General features: G+C 40.4%; 1 protein-coding gene across 8 annotated transcripts in view; it reads right to left on the bottom strand.

Moving 5' to 3' along the window:
* The window catches only part of MTUS1 (microtubule associated scaffold protein 1), a 156,502-nt gene that overhangs the window by 25,234 nt on the left and 114,808 nt on the right, over nucleotides 1-16,460 (bottom strand). For 7 of the 8 annotated variants that reach the window (XM_017539641.2, XM_017539643.2, XM_037742409.1 and 4 more), the window contains 2 exons: nucleotides 14,050-14,264; nucleotides 4,175-4,241 (listed from right to left, as the gene is read on the bottom strand). In XM_017539641.2, the coding sequence (XP_017395130.1) occupies nucleotides 4,175-4,241; nucleotides 14,050-14,264 (282 nt within the window). Of the gene's footprint in view, nucleotides 1-4,174; nucleotides 4,242-5,278; nucleotides 5,490-14,049; nucleotides 14,265-16,460 lie in introns of those variants that run through there. The other variant, XM_037742410.1, reaches the window with a different exon arrangement.

The following is a 16,460-nucleotide window of genomic DNA, read 5'->3' on the forward strand; positions in this document are numbered from 1 at the left end:
CATTAAGAAGGAAGCCAGAGACAAAAAACAGCATACTTTATCTTGCCATTTAAATGAGATGCTAGTTCAGACAAAACCTTTGATGATAAAGGTTAGGTGAGTGTTTGCTTCTGAGGGAAGGGGTAATCTATGTGAAATGGCATGAGACAATTTTCTGGGATGACAGAAATAATCTATGCCTGAAAAGAATGTAGGTTTTAGGAGTAAATGTCTGTCAAAACTGATGTAGTAATAAGCATTCCACTGTATGAACATTATCCCTTCATTTAAATAATTATAGTATAGTTGTATATATTCATATAAACTAAGAATGGGGACTATGCAAATAAAGTTATGTCAGGGTGCTAGAGCTACGGGCTGTTTTCTTCTCACTTACAAATTTTAATTTTCATGCACTGTTCCTAAAAAAAAATTTTTAAACTTCAAATGCCAAAAAATACTTACCAATTACCCAAGAAAACAGAACACATATTATGCTATTTTTCCATAGGAAGCAGAAAAGAATCTCTACAGACTTTATACCTTACAGAGAGGTAAGGTATAAAGAAAAGTGACAAAAAAAACACAACAGACAGTAAATACGTCAATGCAGAGTATCAAAGAATCACTAGACCAAACGGACCCTCCTAAGAGTTTTTGCAGAAGCAAAGTACCAGTCCTTCCATGAAAGTGTGAAAAAGTACAAAAAGGTCACAGCAGACATTTGACCACGTGCAGCGGCTCACACCTGTAATCCCAGCACTTTGGGAGGCTGAGGCGGGCGGATCGCTTGAATCAAGCGTTCCAGACCAGTCTGGCCAACATGGTGAAACCCCATCTCTACTAAAAATACAAAAATTAGCCCAGCGTGGCTCAGACAGCAGATACACACAGGCTGCACTGGAGGCTAGCTGGCTTCACTTGGTGGTGTAGGATGCTGCCAGAGTGAGAGGGTGAGAGAATGGGAAGTCAGTGGCTGGTGGGGACAGCTGGAGGCCGTTAGGTTCGGAAGGTGGAAAGCACGGACTCTTCCTGGGTGTCGGTGCTCCTGAGTTTATGAGCAGTCCTTTTTCTTTGCAGTTTTTAGTAGTCTGGGTATTTTGTCTCAATTTTCATAGAGAAGGCGAAGAGAAATCACTCAATGGGAGAGTGTCACCTACCCCATTGCCCCACCCCCATTATTTTGGAGGGAAAAAGTGGATGCTTTGATGATGGTGATGGTGGCAGCTCTCTTTTCCTGAGTTGCTGTGGGCCAGGCACTATGCCACTGCTTCACATGCATTACTGTTTTATTCAAGCTCCACAATAACCCAGCAAAATGCATGCTGATTTCTTATCACCAGTGAAAAAATCATAAAGAAGTTAGGAGTGGATGGACAAAAACCTAGGTTTTGACTCCACACACCGAACTCTACTGAATTAGGAGAATACTGATGAGGTCTCATGTCCATTTGAGTGTGAAGAACCTGTCGATGGAGATTTCTAATAATATTTGGTCTAATGACTACTCCTTTCTGTAGCATAGAAGATGTCCTCATGAAATGGCCAATGTGGTTAATTACTACACAGATGTAAAGCTGCATACATCCTAATACCTATTATTTCATAGCAGTTAACACTTGGTGCTAGATGCTTTACAATGCATTACCTCATGTGATCCTCACAACCACCCTTGGGGCAGACAATTATCACCGCCATTCTTACTGAGAATGAAATTGGGACAGAAGAGATACAAAGTGACTTGTCCTAAGTCACTCAGTTACCAGAGATCTGGACTCGGACAGTGTGATAACATGAGCCTGACCACTTTACTGCCTCAAATTTTAAAACTGAGGTCTCAACTTTGCTGCGTAAAACCATCTCAACTCACGCTGAAACTAACAATCCATCCTGCAGCCTTGAAAGGGTTTCCTGCACCACTTCATCCCAAGTGTTTGTAGGTTTCGCTTCCCTCCCCTTACAGAACCAAAACCCTTCTCCAAACGGAGAAGGGCTGCCATAAGATGTATGCCTGATGCAACAGCGGCAATGACACATTCCCTAAGAGGCCAGTGCTGGGTGAGGGATCTGGACAGGCCACCCACTATACCAACACTCTGGCGGCAGAGAAGCAGCACGCCAGGCAGCCTCCTTGTCACGGACGGAAAGGTGACAGTGGGCAAAGACGGTTACAGCTATTTCCTGTCAGGCTACTTGACTCACTGGAGGTGCTGAATCCCTGGGCCCCAACTGCAATCACTTAATTGTGCTATCCACTAAAATGTAAAAAGAGTAGCCTGCATTCAAGTGGAGTGAATGGCAACAGTGTTCCATTCTCATTTCTGCCTTGTCTTAGGAGAGAGGTTGAAACGTGAATCTCTAGATAGGCTCACCTCCACTTCCACTGGGTTATAATGAACTCTGGAACACAAACACACAAAAGGCCTCTTTCCTGATCTTCACACTCTCTATTAGTTACATTATTTAAGGCATGGACAAAGCGAATTGCGTTGGTCATTTAGGTAATCATAAGGGCAGCTGTCAAGTCAAGTCACATGGCAGAAAGCCTGCCAAGTCTGAGAGCTGGGCTGTCTCTCAGCTGGGGGTTCCTTGAACTGTTTCACCAGAACTCTCAAGTCTTTGCGATTCTGAAGTTTCCATCTGTGTTAAAATTACTTTTCCATAAAGAGGACTTCATTTCCACAGCCTAAAATAAGATCAGGACTGATGTCTTGGCTAGGTATTAGGAATCTGGACAGTTAGTCAGGGATTTGGCCTCGCCTCCCATTGGAAGGGGAAAAGGGAAGAAAAATGCAGACAGTCTTTAAAAAAAAAAAAAAAAAAAAAAAAAAAAAAAAAAAAAAAAAAAGACAGAGTCTTGCTCTGTTGCCAGGTGCCAGGCTGGAGTGCAGTGGCACAATGATAGCTCACTGCAGCCTCAAACTCTTGGGCTCAAGCAATCTTCCCACCTCAGACTCCCAAGTAACTGGGACAGCAGGAACACACCACCATGCTTGGCTGATTTTTAAATTATTTTTTGTACAGTCACGGTCCTGCTATATTGCTCAAGCTTGTCTCAAACTTCTGGCCTCAAGTGATCCTCCCACCTCAGCCTCCCAAAGCACTGGGATTACAGGTGTGAGCTACTGCACCCAGCCCAGAGAAAAAGTCTTGTCCCCACGTTCACTGCCCTTTGATTTTTGCCCTGGTGAAGGTGAAAGAATCAAGAGTGTTCAAATCCAGCAAATCAGATTGGCAGTGTTTAAACTCTGGTCTTGTCCAAAAGAGAAATGGGCAGTTTCTCCTAGAGTTGGGTGAACACAATTTGCTTCTCTGGTTGTTACCTTGCGTTATTCATCCAACATACCTGGGCATATTTTGGTGGAGACTGTAACATGTGCAGAAAACTGCAAGGGCAAGGAAATCAGCCCTTGGGCGATCAGCTCCAGATCTGGCTGAAGCTGAAGCAGGAAGGTGATTCTCTAGGCAGAGAAGCCCAGGGCAGAGAGAGGAACCCCAAAGTGGTCAGTTTACTCCAAGATGGGAGCTGACATAGAAAAGGCAGCGTCGTCTCTGTTCCATGAACCCTAAGGACTTCCGGGAGGGACTGGAACTAAAATAAGAGTTTAGCCTGTAAACTGCAGAGCTGGGTGGTGAGTGTTGCAGACATGGGCTCCCTGTGGAACGGGGAGGTGATTCACCATCGGTCCCCTCCAAATAGTAAGATTAGCACAGAATGTGCCTGTTTCAGGCAGGTAGTCCTAATGGACAGCAGCCTTTCAACTTCATACTGACTACTCATAAACCATCCCTTGGAAGTATAATGTATTTACTGTTACCAAGAAGGGAAACTTTCACTCTTCTCATAAGAAAAGTGGTTCCGGGAAAAAAAAAAAAAAAAAAGACAACATTATTTCACAGGAATTCACACAATTACAAAAATAATTCTGTCCCTCTTTTCAGCAATAGAAATGTTTTGCTCATCAGAAGTTCTGCTAGGCTTAGATCAGTGCCAGGAATTCTGTGAAGTGGAGGTCAAGCTGCCAAGGTTCAAAAGAAATGTCGATAGTAAGTATTTGCACAGATACCAGGGAGGGAGTGCTAACAGCTCCCAGCATGCAACTCCAGCCACACTGCAGACAGGACAACCACATTTTCCAGTGTTCTCCTTGTCCCATAAAATTTAACAACAACAACAACAAGAAAAAGCTCTTACCTAGCTCTCCCCGGAGGTTAACAAGTTCTTGAGATAGGGTCTTATGTTGTTTCAGCGCTTCCTCCCGCTGCAGAAAACACACATCAAGTTACTAATGTTTTCAGGAGAGTCCCCTTCAGTAAGGTACACATTTGTTATCACTAGGAAAAACGAGACCCAGGATTGAGAAGCCAAGATATGAATCATTTAGGCTAACAATTTGTGTTATTGAAAGAAACACGGTTGCCCCTTCGTTGTTAAGGAAATTCGTATTTGAAAAAATCTGTATTTTTGCAGGTCCCAGTGAAACTTTTGTTTGAGGCAGTGAATGCCCTATTTAGAAATATTTACTTTAAGCCAGGCTTCACTGCTGATCCATAGGAGCCTTTCGGCTAATGCATACTGTACTTAAGACGTAATGCATTCTCCTCCTCCAAGGGCAATAAACATCTAATCAGTTTAAGATAAATATTTAATGTTATAAACATAAGCACATATATGCACTTTGTCCCATATTTGCAAATAAAAAAGTTTCGTTACAATGCCAATCCTTCTAAAAGAAAGACAAGTTTGTTATAAAGCTAGAAAGATAGTCCTTTAAAGAGAAAACTAAATTAATTTTTTCAGCTCCGTACCATTTTCTAAGGATTATGATATTTTGGATCAGTGATCATTCTAAATAGACGTTAGAAAAACAAACCAAAGAAAACCAGATGGCTGTTTTTAGTATTAGAGAAGCAATGATCAACCTTGAGGTAAAGAATAATTTTCAAGTTACCAGCGACTCACAGCAATCACACATACACACATACTTACACAAATACAGTAATTACATACAGTTCCTTAAAAGGTAGATTCCCTAGCACCAGGGCGTAACTAAAAAAAAAAAAAAAAAAAAAAAAAAAAAAAGAAGAATTTCAAAGCTGGCTAAAAAATGCCCTCACAAGGATCACCCAAGACGGAGCTCCCACCGCATCCTGATCACAGCCTTGCGGAGATCATGAGGCCCGGCCTTTGCAGGCAAGAGTTGCTTGTCATTCAAAGCATTTTCCCGGAATTCCAGACAGCCTCTGCAGTAGTCCCTGACATTCTTCCAGAAAAGCACTATAAACAAATACTAATTACCCTTGTTGCTGCACATGGAGAATAGAGGCACATTTTGCTGCTGGGGCAGCCCATTTTCCAGCTTCTGTCTCCAAGTCTCCCCACCCCTTGCACTGTCCAAGAAGCACACAGGTGGCTGTGCCACCCACCAGTCGGGTCTGTCTACATTCAAAGCTCTAGCAGGAGGCTCGCCATTGGCCCTCGGGTGTCTTACTTCATGTCCTGCAGGTTACCGTGCGCCTCGGATCCCTCTCTCACAGAAGCTGATACTGCAGCTTCTGCCTTTGGCACAGGCAGCCTGCGATTACTTAAAGCCACAGCCTTTCATTTATGAAAAACGAGAGCCAGGCATTAGACTGATCGATTGCCACTTAGTTAAATATCAGCTGCAAAGAGGGAAAGAAAAACTAACCCTCTCTGCCTGGATAATGGAGTTATTTTTAGACTTTGGTGAGCCTTTTTCCTCCCCTCTCTAATTGAGGTCATTAGATGATCACACTTACTAATAGAAAAGGGAAACTTGTTCTTCAAAACCCATATACTAAATGAGGTTATGAACTAGGTGAAGGGCAAGGAAAGGGGCGTGCTGTCGTTTAGCATTTTAAATGACATTATGAAATGAGCGGTGTTTCAAAATCAGTCCTAAGCGCTCATCTGAGAGTTGGAGATCCCATGTATTTTTAACTTTTGCTTTGTTCCCAACTCTCAGTAAGAGCTAAGGCAGTCGAGTCTAAATGCCAGCACTGAAACATGGTCAAGAGGAACTGGGATTTAAGAGACACTTTTCACTGAGTACCTTTCAGCCTCAATGGTATTCTAAATGCTTGGTTTTTAAAAACATGGTATTAAGTTGTTCTGAAATCGCCAATCAATGAGTCTGAGTTTTTAAAATTAATACATGGTTTTCGAAAGTAGAAATTAAAGTTTGAGGAAAATCAGCCTGCATAATAGAAGAAAAAAAATATGTATCATATATACTTCTTCTAATATCATAAATTTAAGTCTTAATTTCGTTTAGTAATCTACTTCAAGTAAATACCAGGAAGTTCTGTCACTCAAGTAACAGGAAAAACAAGACAGCTTTACTAAATACCCACAAGCAATCCTGAAACTCATTTGGTAAACTGGCTTAAAATGCACCTTTCAGTAGCAGCCAAGTTGCTAATAGAAGGAAGAGATGGAAAGAAAATTAAATCATTATTCAAATTTATGGAAACTAATGGGAAGATGAAAAAAAAATCAGAAATTACAGCTAGTATAATTTCAAAGAATAATTTTGTGAAAACGTTATGTTCTATTGCAAAAACCCGCCAGGTGACATTTTTGCTTATTCAAAGGGCTTTTGGGAAAGGGAGTTTCACTAAGCATGCACACAATTCCCCAAGCTTCTTCTCACTGCACTCCACGTTCCTGTCCTTAATACCTCGGAAACCACCCACATCTTCCAACCTCTGTCAGTCACAGTAACAGCAACAGGAAAACTCTGAGGCTATCTGTTATTCTTTGTCTAAATGGGTGGTGCAAAAATCAGTTGGTTCTTCTTTCGTAAGGTGTCCTGAATCCATTGCACTTTTTCTATTAGTGTTACCTCTGCTCTAGTCCTGATCCTAGCCCATTCCTGGACTATACGAAGTATTCCTTCACCTTTCAGAGGGCTGTTAGATTATTAGTCCATATTCTTTGTACATATAAACTCACTTGCTCACAAAGAGCCTTTTAAGTGTATTCGAAATAAATTTTAAAAAACCACTTCACCATAGGTCCGCGGACTTGAAGCATTTAGCCTCCCCTGTAGCCTCCCGGCCTCTCTCATGAGCAGGTCACACAGACCACGCATACCTCACCTCCACAGTCTTGTCAACACCACCCTCTCTGGAATGCAGGGCTTTTCTTTATTGGCTCACATAAACCTTCTGGGAATGCTGAATGTCATAGACACCATCCCCCTCCCCCAAATGCACAGAAAGACCATTTACCCTTCTAAATCTGTTGCTAACTTATTACTTCAAACTAATTAACCAAGCATTTTTCATAGCAGGTGCTGTGAAAATATGAAAGAAATGTAAGACACAGTCCCTGCCTTCAAGGTGTGTGGGACCTACCTAGAACTAAAACATCCAGGCCCAATTCTTTGGTCATCTGTCAAGACAGATGACCTCGCTGAAGGGGAAGAAGTAATGAAAATAACCAAGTGCTTTAAGTATATAATCCACAGGTGAAATACTGACCCCAGTGCTCATATTGTAACAGACACATACTAAGTGTACTAAGTGTTAGTTTCTGCCTGATTCTCCCTGGTAGCATGGCCTTTACCTATATACTTACCCTTTACTTGTAGATGATAAAATGCATTTAATGTCCCTTAGATACTGATGTACTGTTTCTTTTTACTCAGCTGCCCCTAGATCAGTGTTTCTGTCTGAAATGATAAACTCTTAACTGTCCAGATAACAAGCTGATTCCATTCTCTTTGTACTGTAACATGCAGAATTTCACACAATGTGAAAAGAGAGAAAAGTAGGAATCTGGATGAGAAAATGCCTTTATGCTCATGCATTAAATATATGAAATTCTCCAAGAAAAAAAAAAATGGATTCACCATAATTGAATTAGGAGTCCCTGGGACACAGGCACTTAGTCTCTGGCTGTGGTCCCATCGGTGTGGCTGCATTTTTGCCAGCCACTGAGTAGCATCAACAGCACAGGGGATCTTGCAGAGAGGAGCCACATCAGACAGCTCAGACCTGTGCTGCATATGACCTCCTCCCCATCACACAGCGAATTTGCTCAATGCATTTACATTTTTTTGTTCTGAGACAATTTTACTGCTAGTGTCATTCAAAATTCACCCTTTTTAAGGTGCTACTTTAGGTTAAATTCCACTTCCAAAAATCAAAAATAAAAAGATTTGGAGGCCCTTTGAAGAATCACTCAGAGGTTTGCGGAGGGTGACTTCAGTCCTGTTCAAGCTCACCTGGAAGCCTACCCGTATAACCTTTTATGAAGAAACTGAAATTACTACCATCAATACTGTTGATCACTTTGGCTGTCTGTGCAGAATACTGTCTAAGCAAGGATAAACCAAGAACTAGAAAAAACTAAAGTAACATTAGTGTGTCTTTTGAGAAACAAAGAGTGTTACATTAGTTCCCAGATTCATGAGACATTAGAATGCCTAAGTGAGGAAATATGCCTGCCACTTAAGTGGGAAACTTACACCTATTAAACAGACTTGCAACAAAAAGGTAAGTGATAGTTGCAAGATTCTCTTAATCAACCACTTTTACCCATAATTCAAGGTTCTACCGCCATTTAGAAAGAAAAGTTTAGCTATAATAAAATATACACACACACACACACACACAATACCTATATATTATACATATATAAAAATCCACAGACATGCAATGTCTATGTATTATATCATGTATATAAAATATAGAAACACATTGTATGCAGATACAATATGTATATATTTTATATACATTGTGTGTGTGTGTGTGTGTGCGCGCGTGTGTGCATATATATATATACACACACAGTATATATTCTTCTGTAATGGGAATGAGAACTAAAAGGTGATGGGAATTTTTTAAATTGCTTAACTTTGCCCATGATTTTGTTTCTCCGACTGTTTCATTTTTATTTTATTTATTTTTTGAGACAGGGTCTCACTGTGTCACCCAGGCTGGAGTGTGGTGGCGCAATCCTGGCTCATTGCAACCTCTGCCTCTCGGGTTCCTGGGCCTCAGCTTCCTGAGTAGCTGGGACTACAGGCACGTGACACCACACCTGGCTAATTTTTCTATTTTTTGGTAGAGGCGGGGTTTTGCCATGTTGGCCAGCCTGCTCCTGAACTCCTGACCTCAAGTGATCTGCCTGCTTCAGCCTCCCAAAGTGTTGGGATTACAGGTGTGAGCCACCACACCGAGCCTCCAATTGTTTTATAATAGTACTCAGCACACATTACACAATTAGTAAATATTTGCTGATTATAAAATAAAGAGAGCAAAGAACATGTACATAAGACTTTATGCTCATCCTACATCTGGAATTCCACCTACTCCGTTCATATGTTCCCTCACATATACATTGTGTTGTCTATTAGAGCTGCTAAGGTGGTTTCTTAAGAAAGAACTAGATGCAAATCCTGCCCTCGGTAAACTTGCTATCTTAAAAAAGCAAAAACAAGCATTAAACCGCTATCTCTAATGTAACAGAGAGAAGTAAAGAGAAGCATATGTGCTCCTGGAATCCAGAGGTGGACAGAACATAGATCTAGAAGGCCAGGAAATCATTCATTAAAGACTGAGTTCTGGACTGGGTGTGGGGGCTCACACATGTAATCTCATCACTTTTGGAAGGCTGATGTGGGTGTATCACCTGAGGTGAGGGGTTCAAGACCAGCCTGGCCATCATGGTGAAACCCCATCGCTACTAAAATTACAAAAATTAGCCAGGTATGGTGGTGGGTGCCTGTAATCCAAGCTACTCAGGAGGCTGAGGCAGAAGAATTGCTTGAACCCGGGTGGTGGAGGTAGCAGTGAGCTGAGATTGCATCACTGCACTCCAACGTGGGTGACAAGAGCAAGATGCTGTGTTAAAGGAAAAAAAAAAAAAAGTGGATTCTGGAGCTGTATTCAGTGGAGTCAGAATTCCTTGGTTATCCAGACCTAACTTTAGGTGTAAGGTGAAATTCACACACAGTGCAACTGTCTGGGAAAATCACTAAGAACTTGCCATGCTGTGGACAGACAATGCGTCTCTCTGTAGATCCAACCCGCTGAATTTTTCCTCTAGTGTTGGATCTACTCTTTCTCTAACTGAGCACCTGATAAAGGCCTTGGGTTGTGTTTAGGGGCCAGGTTGTATGAGGGAAAAGTATCTTTAAACACTAAGATTGTAGAGAGTGTATAGAAGGCTCATGTCACAGGAGGTGTTGAGGAACTGAGCAGACGCCTGAAGGAAGAGACAACTCCTGACCTTCGTCTCAAAGACTCCTGGGCTAGAAGGGCACACAAGGTAGACTTGTGTTCTTCATTTAATTTGCATTTTCCTTTTTTATTTTTTTGGGATGGAGTCTTGCTCTGTAGCCCAAGCTGGAGTGCAGTGGCATGCATAATCTTGGCTCACTGCAACTTCCACATCCTGAGTTCAAGCAATTCTCCTAGCTCAGCCTCCTGGGCGGCTGAGACTACAGGCACATCCCACCATGCCCGGGTAATTTTTGTAGTTTTAGTAGAGATGGGGTTTCACCATATTGGTCAGGCTGGTCTCAAACTCCTGACTTCAGGTGATCCTCCTGCCTCAGCCCCCTAAAGTGCCGGGATTACAGGCATGAGCCACTGCGCCTGGCCTGCATTTTTCTTACTTTGGTTGTCTGTGGACTCAATCTATGTAAATTAAATATAAGTGGTGATGTGATGCCGCTATAAAACAGATCTGAACATGCAGGTGCTGGGGGCGAGGACAGCAGCAGCCCAGTGACAATATTTGAACAAAGGATGGAGTACAGGAAGTTTACAGGACACTTTTAGTTGACAGTGCCCTAGATATAGGTTTACTTCCTGGTTATCCTCTTGCTAGCTGTCTGATAGCGGGCAAATTACTTAACTCTATTCCTCAAGTTTCTTATTCAAAAATTCTAACTCATGTCTTTGGTGAGAATTTAAATAAGGCAAGTAAGACTATCTGGCACTTAGTAAATACTAGGTTGGTGGAAAAGTAGTCGTGGCTTTTGCCATGATGGCAAAACAGAAATTACTTCTGCACCATACTAGCGTTCAATAAATCCCTCTTGCTTCACCTCCATCTCTTTATGTACAGCTAGACCATCTGGACATGAGAGTAACATTAAAAGGGGCAGTTGTTGCCAAATGATAGAAAGCCTTATAGTCCCAGCTAAAAACCAGAGTCTTCCCAAAACAAAATAACAATATGAGTTATGCAGGTAATTAAAATTTCCTAGTAGCCACATTGAAAAAAGTTGAAAAAGATGAAGCTAATTTTAATATTTCATCTAACCCAAATATATATAAAATATTTCAATATATTCAATATGAAAATTATTAATGAGATATTTTACATCCTTTGCTGTCATTCTACATTTTTGGAATCCATGTGTATTTTACACTTATACCACACATCTCAAGTCAACAGATTACATTTCGAACGCTCATAGTCTCATAAGGCTAGTGGCTACCACACTGGACAGCTCGGCTCTAAGATAAGGGAGAACTACTCTAAGATTTAATTAGCAGCATTGGATGCTTTGTGAAGAGGAAGCTTCACAAAGCTTGGGATGGATTATAGGGGAGAAAGAGTGCAAGCCTAATGATTGGTTAAAAAGTTGCTAACATAGGTCGGCCTGGGTGGCTCACACCTGTAATCCCAGCACTTTGGGAAACTGAGGTGGGTGGATCACCTGAGGTTAGGAGTTCAAGACCAGCCTGGCCAACATGGCAAAACCCCATTTCTACTAAAAAAAAAATACAACAACTAGCCAGGTATGGTGACGGGCAACTGTAATCCCAACTACTTGGGAGGCTGAGGCAGGAGCATCACTTGAACCCAGTAGGCAGACGCTGCAATGAGCCGAGATCATGCCATTGCATTCCAGCCTGGATAACAGAGTGAGACTCCATCTCAAAAAAAGAAAGAAAGAAAGAAAGAAAACAACAAAAAAACAAGTTGCTATCATAATCTAGTGGACAGCTAGCTATCCAGGGTCTGGGCAAGGACGACATTAGTGGGAAATGGCAAAGACATAGGAAGGGGAGAAACACTGAAATGAGAGTTCACAGGACTTGACTGACATCATGAGGAGGATAAAGGAGAGAAAATAGTTGAGGATGGGGGCCATTAGGCTGACTATAGTAAAGTAATTGGTTTTTCTCTAAATATCAAAACTAATTGTTCCCTACATTTGATAGTATATAGTTTCTAGTTAGCTTAGTTGGTTATACAAACACACTCTTGAGTTCCTTTCTTACAAATGAAAGAGAAACAAAAATACCGTATACTATTACTGTAACTAAAAAATTAGGTAGTCTCCATCTTCCTAAAAAAAAAAAAAAAAAAAAAAATCCGGGCCAGGCATGGTGGCTCATGCCTGTAATCACAGCATTTTGGGAAGCTGAGGCGGGCTGATAACCTGGTGTCAAGAGTTTGAGACCAGCCTGACCAACATGGAGAAACCCCAACTCTACTAAAAATAGAAAAAACAAAAAACAAAAAATAGCCAGGCATGATGGTGCATCCCAGCTGAAGCAGGAGAACTGCTTGAACCCAGGAGGCAGAGGATGCAGTGAGCCGAGATTGCGCCATTGCACTCCAGCCTGGGCAACAAGAGCAAAACTCCATCTCAAAAAAAAAAAAAAAAAAAAAAAAAAAAAAAAAAAAAAAAAAAAAAAAAAATCTGGAGAAAGCTGTACAATATTCATCAAGAATTCATTGAAACTGTCTACTAGTCTGGTTGCTTCCCCAAGGCAGAGACCAAGTCTCATGCATCTCTCTCCCCGCTGCCTAAACAGGCAACCATATCACATGGGCCTCTGTATGCAACCAGGACAGGTCTGTTGATCTGAAATGAACTACAGAACAACCAAATTGAACAGTTTTCTTGTTGCTTTTAATTTTTATTTTTTCCCTCTGTTGCCTAGACTGGTCTTGAACTCCTGGCCACAAGCAATCCTCCCTCTTTGGCTTCCCGAAATGCTGGGATTACAGGCATGAGCCACAGTACTTGGCCAGTTTTTTTCCCCTTTGCATTACCGTGTATATCCACCCTTAAAACTGTGATTAAAAAATATCTAAGCAGCTCAAGTTATATTCTCTTATCGGTTTCCCCCTTAATTACAGATTTATTGCTATGTCAATAACATGTTGATATAAACTTGGTTTTCTCCATGAATTTCAGCCAGTTCCTGAAGTAACGTCCCTGAAGAATGTTAGGGAAGAGTAACAACACGGCAAATCTGCTTTGCTTTTGTTGCACTACAGAGATTATTTTAGAAATAGATGGAAAGAATCCCCAGATATGATTCTGGGAGTTACCTCCAAAGTACTCTTTAATCCATAAATATAATCAATCTCATTTTTGACAGCATTAAACTAAGTGTGATAAGAAAAGCTATACACAGGCTGAGCATGGTGGCTCATGCCTATAATCCCGGCACTTCGGGAGGCCGAGGCAGGAGGATCACCTGGGGTCAGGAGTTCGAGGCCAGTCTGGCCAATGTGGAGAAACCCCATCTCTACTAAAAATACAAAAATTAAGCCGGGTGTGGTGGTGCATGCCTGTAATCCCAGCTACTCGGGAGGCTGGGATAGGAGAATCACTTGAACCTGGGAGGCGGAGGCTGTGGTGAGCCGCAATTGCGCCACTGCACTACAGCCTGGGCAACAAGAGCGAAATTCCATCTCAAAAAGAAAAAAAAGAAAGAGGAAAGCTACACACAGACAGACAGAAAAAATAAGTGAAAAAATGCTAATGCTAGTTTAGGTGTAGAGGCATACAGCAGTATAACAGGCAATTATGTTTTTGCTGTCACCATTCTAACCAAGAGACTCTAGGGGAGAAAAAGAAAATGAGAAGATATTTCCATCACAAATTTCTAGAGACCGACTCAGGTATCTGGTGAACTGACAAAAATGTAATGGGATGAATTACACCTAATCTTTTCCATCATTTACCTAAAGATATTCCCAAGGCAAGCTCATGAGCAAGGTTATCCCTGTGCCCCACCCTTGACCTCAATGAGAAAGGCTCTTTCTAGGATGCACATCCTTACCTCAGATAGTAGATGCTGAATCACAACTGTCAGTGCCTCAAACTTGGTATTACCACAGGCGAGAAGCTGCTTGAGGTGCAGGATAAATCCACTTTGGTTTTCACATTTTGTTTTATATTGCGCCAATTCAAGTGTTTTCTCAGAGGATAGCACATCGGGAGCCGTCTGTGTCTGGATGCATAAACTTCGGGGATTCTTTTGCCTGCCCTTTTCAACTGCAAAAGGAATTAACATAGGCACAAAGATAGGTGAGGTTAATTTCTAAAATCACTACCACAAGGGTTCAGAAACAACCTGATAAGCCACGGAAATGCATTTAAGTTATGTTTCTGTAAGGAATGCATATGGATGAGAACTGGAATGAGTCAGAGATCTAGATGGTTGGAATTCACGAACACAGGCAGTGACTTCAGTTTGACTTTATAAGATTTACGCGGAGCAGAGAATTAGGAACAGGACACAAATAGATTTGGCAACCCAGAAACACAAAAACTGTGCGCGAAATGATGTTATTCTCCTAGTTTCTCATTTTCCGGTTAAATTGGTAGAGAAACCTGACTGATGAGAGGACTGACTTTTCTGATCTCACATGCTGAAGGAAACACACAAATCATTAGACTTAAAATTAAATGCCTTTCTCTCCTCCCATACATTTTCTACAAGTTTCTCATCTTTTCCCTGATGATGGCCTAGTCACTACACAGATTTATACTGCAGATGAGTCATTTCCCAATCTCTAATAAATCATAACATACATCAAAAATATACTCAGACTTTGCCTCTTTAAGTTCACTGTTATGAGTACTATACTCTTGACTATGCTATTCCATTTTCCGTCAAACACAAGCTTTGTTGGTCTTTTCTCCCAAGTAGTAATAACGGCTTAAATAAGTTTTCTGAAGCACATGCTAACACTCTAAATCCACTGAAATGCCCTGGTAAGTGATTCTTCCCTTCCTGTGCTATGATGCCCTGGGAATTATCCTGTTTTAAATAAAAAACTGTAGTCTTGGAACCATTCCAAATGTGTCAGTCACTTTGAGTATCCAACAGAATTGGAAAAACAGGAAATGAACTGCTTAGCTTCTTGAAATAAACAAGCCAAGTAATCAAAACAAATCTAAATCTGAGAAAAGGAGGCTAGAAACAAAAAAAAAGGTTCTGTATTTTAACAGTCTTTCACTACGGCACCCACATTTTGTGGTAACAAACAAATCTTAGACACCTTTTAAAGAAATTCAATAATTATTTTTTCTAATTTTTTAGGAAAACTACTACAGTGACCGCTTAAAGAAAAATACAGAAACATCAATACTCACGTTCTAAGAATAAATGGCAAAATATATTGAATAAACTCTAAGTTTTAAAACCAGAAAAAAAGGCTCTTATTTTCTATGGCTGCACTGCATGGTTAAATTACTCATATTTGTATTAATACTTGTTAATTCTCAGTTCTAAAATAATTAAAATATCACTTGTTCCACTGTGTCTTTGTAATACTTGACAAGAGGAAGTATTTATCCATTACTTTTTATTATTAGTAATTATTAGTAGCTTATCAGTAATTGTCACTTCCATAGATGTAGAAAATAGCCAAGTTAATATCATATTACAGTCCTGAAGAATGAATTATTCGTCACTTACTGCATTAAGGAAACAAAATCTAAATATTTGACCATGAGATTAGGATTCCTTTATGTCATTTCCTAAATGTTTTTAGAAAGTGTCCCATAACATATAATAATAATTACACAGTGTGTTACTGATCACAGTGTATTCTCACTTTCCTTCTCTTTTCATCCTCCCAATAACCCCAGATAGGGAAGAGGAGTCTTATGGGTGTGAAATGTCTTATCTGGGTATAGACAACTTCTATGGAAATCCAGATTCAAAGCCAGAACCCAGGCCTCTGATGCCAAGTCTCTGCTGTTCCCACACATTTCGGAAAGTGGATTAGGTGGTGATGTAATATATGACATACATAAAAATATTTATGCAATAAATCTAATATCTTGCTTTAATACATTCAAGCCCATTATCTGATATTTTAACAAACCCACATATAAACACCTATGTGCTATATAATTTTATCAACAAAAAATTTTAAATTATTTGACTATCTAGAATTTACTGCAACAAATATAAACACAAGTTCATTCTCCTAAAATCATTTCTATATATCCTATCAAAACTTAGTTAAAAATTTATTTATTGATAGCTGCTTTATCATTTCCTGAGTCCTGAATAACACTGTTTCTCTTTCTAGAATTTCTATGCTAATCAAAAGTTATTTTTAACACAATTTCGGAGCTTTAAAACTATCAGTTTACAATTATTTACAAAATCTGATTGGTGAATCTTTTACATTAATATTTTAGAAAATATTATTTTAGATTCTTGCTTTTTGCTTA

Source organism: Cebus imitator, unplaced genomic scaffold (assembly GCF_001604975.1).
Source record: "Cebus imitator isolate Cc_AM_T3 unplaced genomic scaffold, Cebus_imitator-1.0 Scaffold120, whole genome shotgun sequence".
Taxonomy (NCBI): Eukaryota; Metazoa; Chordata; class Mammalia; order Primates; family Cebidae; genus Cebus; species Cebus imitator.